Below are 8,766 nucleotides of genomic sequence, written 5' to 3'. Positions count from 1 at the left end.
ACTCCTCCGCCCTCTCCATCTCCTCCTCCTTCTCTTCCGACGCCCAGTTCAGTTCGTGTGCGTGACTGACTGACTGACTGAATGACTGGCCCGTGGCGACAGCACTGAACGAACTTGCTGCTCGAAGATCGTTAACAACGACAGATCATTTTCCCTGCTACTATCAGACAAAAAAAAAAAAAAAAAAAAAAAAAGCCGACGCCGCTAATGCAGACCTGTACGTCGCGCGCGCTGTGTCGACTTGACTCTCAACATTTCGACCGTAAACCGTAAACATCACCTCATATATAGAAGGATGGCTCTAGAAGAATGGAACTACCTGGTTCTCTGTCAGGCAGTGACAACTTTGCAGTTTGTGCTTTTAATGTAAATAACACCATTTGGCTGCGGCTCACCTGAAACCAATTCCACTGTGGGCAATTAACGAGGAATGGCTCATTACATTCTAATCCTTGCAATGGAATACAAGACCAACCTGTTTCAAATACGTGTGTCTTCATGCATGATCCTAGGGCTGTCAGACTGTTTGCTACACGCTTGATATACTGGCACTCGCCTTTCTCTTATTGATTTGGAGCAGGCCAAGCACATGAACAACATGAAGAGATCATTGTGTGAAAACCTTGGATTTTGAGTCACATTTTGAAATCAAACCTCAGCGCCCCTTCTGCTGCATGTGTTGCTTTGATGTTGGTGTCTACACTGCTGGGTGCACTTCTGAAATCAGTCATCATTTTGTAGTTGGGTATTTTTTTGACAGATCTTTGTGGTGGAAGCCAGCATGCTTGTAACCTCAACCATAACTCTCCACCAAGAGTAAAACCCCAAATAAACCCATTCATAATGTATACCTTTGTGTAATTACAACTGATTAGTTCAAGCAACTCATTCACATGGTTATAGAAAAATTATTATAATAAAATCCAGTCCTGACTTCCCTGTGGGGTCCTGAGCAAAATTGTGTGATCATGAAATAATTCATGGTGACACAGCAAACAGCACTGGGGCGTAGGCAACACGTTCAATCTATAGGGACTGTCGACTGTAACCTGTCACCCTCTCCAAGCTATGTACCGTATACGCCTCGACCTGCCTACATATTGTGATGCTGTCGCTGGCTGAATGGGTGAACTCAAAACGCAGCGGGAGACCAATAGGCTCCCTAAAAAAAAAGAAGAGCCTGTGTCGGGCGGAGGCTGTGGATAAATGGGGCATTATTGAAAACTCCAAGACACTAAGAAACTCCAATTCCAAAAACAACAGATTATTTTTTTATTTTTATAATTGTGGACATACATTGTAAGATACACAATATAATTAGATGCCACACTGGGAAGGTGTTTAGTCAATTAAGTGGCTATTAATACAATAATTTTAACTCTCTGGCAAAAAGGCACTTCAGTCTCAGTCATTCCAAACTCTGCCCAGTCTGCCTGAACGTCAACTTAATTCCTGAACAACTTGCATTCGGCCTCAAAGTCGCAACCCTGGAGCAGCTCCCTGTAGTGCTCCTTCACCTCCTCAAACCGAGGCATGGAGGCCGTCTGGCCGGACAAACCGGGGAAAGTCACCAGGTTCTCGTTGAGCAGCGGCTGCAGTCTCAGGCCATCGCTCCCGCAGTCGTACAGCACCAGGACGAGGTTAGCGATGTAGGGCATTATGTGGCTGGTGCGGAAGGTGCGATGCGTCTGCTCTGCAAAGTTGGTGGCGGTCAGCGTTGTGCTATCCTTGAAGAAACCGAGGAGGGTGATCAGTGGCAGGAGGGTCTCTGCATGGCCGATCTGGACCGTCACAGCTTCCGTCACCTCCTGGCCGTCCCTTCCATACAGAACAAATGCTTACTAATTCAGTATTCTGTGCTTACTACTGGGGAAAATAATACCGATGTTGAGCTTGCACACAAATCAATCAAGAAATTCTGAATTTTTTAACATGTCAGTGTAGCACTTGTGGGATCTAAACTTTGAAAGACAATTAAATGCACATAAACACATCACATTTTATACTATGAGCATGAAAAAGTCTAAGAATGAAGAATTCAATCATACTGTCTTGACTCTGGGCAGTCATTTTCAAGAAGCAGTGGGGCATCTTGATAAAACATTTGTCTCAATAAAAAGCAATACTGTGGTGCTGACTTCGAAAGTTGCCTTAATCTGCCTTGGATGCAAATCTAGCCTAGTGCCTTGGGATAGAACCATGCCTGGCTACAGGCCGTTTTGAAAAGATCCAGGTGTGACGTGTCTTCTGCAAAACTGAAACTTGAATCCAAGGCAGTTATTGACGAATGTGTGAGGAATGACACTTGACAGGAAGGCACGAGATTGAGAAAGAGTCGATCACCATTCCTGTGTTATCTAACACTGCTCACCTGATCTCACGGGCTGCCGTTTCCAGTCGACTGAAGACATCATGAAAGAGGGTGCAACTCGCTTTGCTATTTATATCATGGCCATAGCCTCTTTTCCAGAACTGTTTCAGGTCATTGGCGTATTCTATGACCTGTGCAAAAGCCATTTGAACAATTTGGTTAACATACAGAGACATACATCTGTGATTATTTTTGGATTACGTAATGGATCAAACAGGTGAACACTGACACAGTAGGCAAGCTCACGAGATACAGCAGGCGTGTACCTGTGCATCAACCTCGTCCAGGAGCTGGCACCAAGGGGAGTTCACCGTCTTGATAGCAAGCTCGTAGGCGCACAAATAAAATGCAGCTTCCGCCATATCTGAAGGGGAGAAAAAAATACAGTGCCAACAAAAAAATTAATTGAGGAACAACATAGCACTGAGTGTCTTGTTTGTTGACAGAAAGCACAGGGGGGCTGCCAGCGAAAGGCTAACAACCTGACTTGTCAAGGTTGTTGCCATTTGAGAACTCGTTGTCTCGTCCTGAAAAAAGACAGTCTGTTCTAAATATGCTCTCAATATCCACAAGTGTGACCCTGAGAAACCTTCCGCCAGAGCAAAGGGGACAGGCCGCACACGCACACATGCATGCACACAGAAATCATTATACATTTTATGAAGTTTGTGACAAATGGGACCTTTAAACTGACCCATCCTTGTTTTCCCTTTCTAGAGGCTCCACCCACACTCCATGGATTTATATTAAGTTGTCTCACGATAAGGCATAATCTTATGTTGCATAATCAGAAAGCTGAACCTTGATCCAAACAATCCCTGTCACATTTTCCCTTTCTTCACCGCTCACTGACCATAGGTGATGTTATTGTACGGCACTCTGAGGCGGTCTGCGACCTTCTGCAGGACCCTCCGCATCTCCGGTCCCTGCCTGAACTTCTCCATTTCGGACAGAGCTTCCGGGTTGTCTTCCACCTCCTCTACAAACCTGGTGCACTGGTCAAAAAACCTCATGAGAGCGTCGTTCACTGCATGGTCAAACTCCTTATCTGGATTGAGGAGACAGAAGAGGAAAAAGGTGCCACGTTATATCCGTTCCCAGCTCTTTCCCGGCTTTATCCCAGAGGGGCACAATTAACTCTCTGTTTTCAGCCTGCCATAACCATCCATGGATTAAGCATTTTGCTAAAAATTTCTGTTATGTTTGTTGTACCCATGTGGCCAATGGAGACCAAAATGAGACCTATAAATGAAATAATCTGCCTGAATGGGAGACGAAAATACATATTAATAAAAAAATACTTTAAATATCTTTTTTTCGTTTTCTATTATTAGTATCATTATTAATATTACTACTACTAGCAGTAGTAGTAGAAGTAGAAGTATGAAGGCCATTTGTTAGTTACGCCAGCCTGCGTCCACTTGTGCAACTTCCTGTTTCCTGTCTGTGACTAAGGAGGGACATGAAGAGAGTCACAGTCACCAATTCTCTGTGCAAATGAAATGAGAGACACTAGCTCTGCCACAGTGGAAACCGTATGGATCTCATTTTAATGTGTCAATGTAACATAATGTGATGGGGGGAAAGCTCTTTTGCACAGATGTCATTCAATTGGAAGGGACGGGTTGTTTTGAACCCTCTGTGACGTCACAAATGGTCACACTGGTCTATTCTAGCAGGCGTTTTCTCAGCAAAAGTACTCTTTTTTTTTCGTTTCTGGGGGACAGGGCAGGGGGGAATTTAAGGATGAGCTGGAGACACTTATGATTAGTAACGGTCACACAGTAGCCCCAGTGCTACTGCAAATGCTACTCGTACCTGTGATAGCCCACAGCTCCGCGAGGCCAGCCTGGAACGCGAGCGTGCTGTTGACACACCTATGCTTGGAGCTGGTCATGAACTGGACGTAGCCACCCCGAAGCTTCTCCTCCGACAGAACCGAGGGAAACAGCTTGGAGAGCCTGACGGCCAGTCGCTTGTGGTCCAGCACGCCTTTGGGTGCGAGCCTGCCGTCCATGTCCTCGGTGTACCACATCGTCCACTGGCCCTGGAGCTCCCGCAGCCAGCTCTCCTGACCCCGGGCGCCCGTCTGAACCAGCTCGTAGAGCCGCTGCATCTTCTTGACGTTTTTGCTGGACGGGTACCTCGTCCCGTGCCTTATGATGGCGGTCAGATGCGCTAGGCGACATTGTTCGAAAGGAGGCTGCAGAGCTGAGCCGTTCACCGAAAGTATGTCGTCCCTGAGGTGGGGGTTCACCTCCTCGTACCTCCCTTTGGTGGTGAAGTAGTCGGCGATGGCCGGGATGTCCGGGTTTGCGCCGGAGGTGGTCGCGTCGCTTCGGAAGAAGCAGCAGCAGAAGACCGTTACGACGCAGAGATTGAGCAAATACTTCCAGGCAGCGGCCGTCATGATGGATGGGGCCTGGTAGCGCCGCCGCTCGCGTGGCCGACTAACTGCGGCCCAGGACCCGGAGAGAGTGACGTCAGCAGGGTCTAGCTTTCTATAGCGTCAACAAACGTTGCAATCGTTTTTATGGTCCAACAAACAGCACAAATAGCACGTTTGACTACACAAATTGGTTTTACATGTTCTATAAAACTCAAAAAGGATTTAAAAAAAAAAATAACATTCGGGTCTCAAAGCCCCTCCCCCAAGCAAGAACGTGGTTGAACAAGTATGCTTAAATTTATGACAAAAATCTAATGCTTCATCATCATTTTTTCATCATTATGCTCGTCAGTGTTTTCCAAGTGGCCTGAATGTTTTCTTGGTGCCGAGTTGTCTATGGTATTATTTCTTATGTTGAGTGATAGAAAAACACTAAGAAAAAGAAGGTGAGTGACTTTACAGTTAAGTGACTTTGAAGTACATAAAGTCCAAATCAAGGATGAGGACGATCGCAAAGGCGAGCCAAAGAACACAACGTAAAATAGATGAAATCAATACATGCAAATAAATGACTTTAAAACTTAAAATAAAAATAGAGCTACTGGTATGAAGTGTTTTTGTGGTTGCAGTTTTTTTGCTTTTATTTTTATGTGATTGTAAAAGTAAATGAATGAAGAATTATCGTCATAATAGAATCATAGCTAACCCGAGGAACTTCCATTCCAGTGTTCAAAATTGGTCTCCATGGCAGAAGTTGGCCAAAAGCGTTTGCTTCAAAACTTGGAACCAGACCCTGTAAACATGATCAATTTGTCCTGGAAATCTAATCTAATTTAAACAAGAACAGAGTGAAACTCAAACAAAGCACTACACAAACCCATCATGATGATTCATTCTTTATTCAAGTTATCTGCTAAACATGCTGTTTTTTTCCTCTATAAAACATGTTGAGTGGATTCAGACAACCATTTATCAAACCTGTTCTTACGGTGCAAAAGATTTGTACCCGCAGTGCAAAGCACAAATAGAAGCCATTCTAATTTCCTAAACTTCGAGCTTGCACTCGGCCTCAAAGTCACAGCCCTGGAGCAGCTCCCTGTAGTACTCCTTCACCTCCTCAAACCGAGGCATGGACGCCGTCTGGCCAGACAAACCGGGAAAGGTCACCGGCTTTTCATTGAGCAGCGGCTGCAGTCTCAGGCCATCGCTCCCGCAGTCGTACAGTGCCAGGACTAAGTTAGCTGCATATGGCATCATGTGACTGGTGCGGAAGGACCGATGTGTCTGCTCGGCGTAGTTGGTGGCGGTCAGCGTCGAGCTGTCCTTGAAGAAGCCGAGGAGGGTGAGAAGTGGCAGGATGGTGTCAGCGTGGCCAATCTGGACCGTCACAGCTTCAGTAACTTCCCTGCCTGACCTTAATACAAGACAAAACATGTCCTTAAATCCAGTTCTAATGCCACAGATCAAGAGGGATTAGTTCAGTTTACCTATAATAAATCATTTATCATGTGCTTTCTCACTTTGATGGAACTTGTAAACAAGCAAAAGATTGGACAACAACCTTAAAATAAACACGCTGAAGGACCTCCTGAGTGTCATGATGTTTGTTTTGCGTCGTTGCATTGAGCACAGATGAATTTGACATGTTTACTTGCTTGTTCTCACTAGCAGCCCTGTTCAACCGGTTAAACACATCATGGAACAGACCGCAGCTGGCTTTGCTGTTGATGTCGTGGCCGTAGCCTCTTTTCCAGAATTCTCTCAGATCGCTTGCATACTCTATGACCTGCAAATGCATGCATGCATTTATTGCAAATTTGAAACTTTCAAACCATAGTGACTATCTCACTCGTGGTGTTAACAGCTTCATCTCACTTTCACACTGTTCAGCACTACAAATGTAAGGTACAAAGAAAAAGCCACAGGGTTTTTAAATGAGCGAGTAATGTGGCAAGTAGTTCTAACACTCTGTATACAATGTGTACAGTGTAGGCACTTTCTGAAATGAAGTCACTATAGAAGACTTACATTTCCTCAAAACATATTCACAAACCTGAAAAAAACAGGAAGAAAATTTTACCCAACTAGAATTGAAATGTATAATAATAAAGTTAATAGTTTCAAAATCCACTCAATCCCACTCAATCTCACATCTTTGAAATGTCAACTGTGATGTACGGTTTAAATTAAGCAAGGTGTAAATCGCTGACCTCTAATTGCTCATACCTTTGCATCATCTTCATCCAAGGCCTGACACCATAGAGAGTTTACCGAACTTATTGCAAATTCATATGCGCAAAAGAAAAATGCAGCCTCAGACAAATCTGTAGGACAATGAAACAGAGATGAGTTGAAAAATCGTACACATACTACAGACTTGTGAGAAGGCCATTGAAATAAATATTAAAAGTGCATTTGTCTTAACATTGAATGTAGACATATCGAAGTATTAATTATAGTATAACATTTTGGGCACGTACTGCAGAGGTCTTACAAATTAGAAAACAGCTCCATCTAGTGGATCTATACAAGTCCACCAGTCGTGACAAAGCATCAGATTCACTATCCCTCTTTTTGCAAGACATTGAGTGAAAGGTTTTTGTATATTGCAGTATAGTGCATTAATTTATGTTTGATAGTTCTCTGTATTTAATTCCAAACCATATATTATAAACCATATTTGCTTTAGATTAAACATGCGCAAAACAGAGTTGTTTTTTTTGCAGGTATCACCATATGTGATGACACTGTGTGGGACTCCAAGACGGCGAGCAATATTCTCCTGGACTCTCCTCATCTCTGGCCCCTGTTTGAATTTGTTCACCTCCACCACGGCCGATGCATTATTATCAACCCCGTGCACGAACTTGGCACAGTGGTCAAAGAACCTCATCAGGGTGTCATTCAATGAATGTCCAAACTCCAAGTCTGTGGGGGGAAACAATAAACATATCATATTAAGAAACATGTAAAACTTAATCTGCTTAAAACATTGTTTTGCCTTACAGGATTATACATTGCACTTTAGACTTCTTTCTAGTTTTCAACTACATCAACACTTGGGGACTTTGTGTGAAGGTCCAGACGTACCTGTGATTGCCCACTGATCCAGAAGTCCAGCCTTGAATGCCAGCGTGCTGTCGACACACCTGTGCTTGGAGCTGGTCAAGATCTTGAAGAACCCACCGCGGAGCTTCTCATGTGAGATCATTGAGGGGAACAACCTGGACAACCTGACCGCCAGATGCTTGAGTTCGTCCACGCCTTTCTGAACAAGCCTCCCGTCCATTTCATCGACATACCACATCCTCCAATGGCTCTGGATCTTCCGCAACCATCTGTCTTCCCCTGTGGCGTTGTGCAGAATGATGTTGTAGAGCCGCTGCATGTCCTTGATATTTTTGGTGGTGGGATACCTTGTGCCGTGTCTTATTACGGCAAGCAAATAAATTTCCCGACATTGTGCTGATGGCGGTTGTAAAATAGACCTATTCACAGCAAGTATGTCCTCTCTCAGGTAAGGATTCACTTCTTCATACCTTCCTTTGGTATTAAAATATTTGGCGATGGCTGGTATGCCATCATTCTGTAAAGGTCGCGAGGTACCCAAAGAACTGCAGAGGCTCAGAACTTGAAAGATTATTAATCTCTGAAGAAAAGTGGACATGATGCAGGTTAGGTGGGAATTGAAAAGCAGCCGTCCTCAAAATACTGACAAAACTAGCACGCTTGTAGACAGATGTGAAAAACTGGACTGAACAAAGTTCAGTTTGTTAACCCCCCTTTTCTCGCAGTAGCATGGCCTTAAAGTGTAAACATGTTTTGTGCTAGCTTTTGATTGATATCTATGACATTCCAATGAGCAATACAGTTCACATTAGGGAGTCCCAACATTTTTAGCTGCTTTTGCAATTAGTGTTGGAAAGTTGACCTTTTTCAAATGGAGAATTATATATATATATATGAATTCATGTATTTTCAGCCTAGAATTTGGAAACAGTCTTAG

The 8,766-nt window shown here is 44.0% G+C and overlaps 2 protein-coding genes across 2 annotated transcripts; both read right to left on the bottom strand.

The window, feature by feature from the left end:
- Positions 1 to 1,243: 1,243 nt before the first annotated feature.
- LOC142896588 (multiple inositol polyphosphate phosphatase 1-like) lies at positions 1,244 to 4,952 on the bottom strand. The gene is made up of 5 exons (XM_076038347.1): positions 4,190 to 4,952; positions 3,225 to 3,419; positions 2,638 to 2,735; positions 2,372 to 2,502; positions 1,244 to 1,818 (listed from the first exon to the last, which is right to left on the bottom strand). Exons 1-5 carry the CDS (start codon positions 4,779 to 4,781, stop codon positions 1,446 to 1,448), a joined length of 1,389 nt encoding a protein of 462 aa, XP_075894462.1. The 5' UTR covers positions 4,782 to 4,952; the 3' UTR covers positions 1,244 to 1,445.
- A 688-nt stretch (positions 4,953 to 5,640) lies between these two features.
- LOC142896614 (multiple inositol polyphosphate phosphatase 1-like) lies at positions 5,641 to 8,503 on the bottom strand. The gene is made up of 5 exons (XM_076038397.1): positions 7,851 to 8,503; positions 7,494 to 7,688; positions 6,987 to 7,084; positions 6,416 to 6,546; positions 5,641 to 6,174 (listed from the first exon to the last, which is right to left on the bottom strand). The coding sequence occupies exons 1-5, from the start codon at positions 8,425 to 8,427 to the stop codon at positions 5,805 to 5,807; spliced, it is 1,371 nt and encodes a 456-aa protein (XP_075894512.1). The 5' UTR covers positions 8,428 to 8,503; the 3' UTR covers positions 5,641 to 5,804.
- Between the last annotated feature and the right edge of the window lie 263 nt (positions 8,504 to 8,766).

This window comes from Nelusetta ayraudi, unplaced genomic scaffold, assembly GCF_046127955.1.
Source record: "Nelusetta ayraudi isolate G7.1 ecotype Tasmania unplaced genomic scaffold, CSIRO-AGI_Nayr_v1 ptg000056l, whole genome shotgun sequence".
In the NCBI taxonomy this organism is placed as follows: Eukaryota; Metazoa; Chordata; class Actinopteri; order Tetraodontiformes; family Monacanthidae; genus Nelusetta; species Nelusetta ayraudi.
This window is presented reverse-complemented; position numbering and strand designations above follow the sequence as displayed.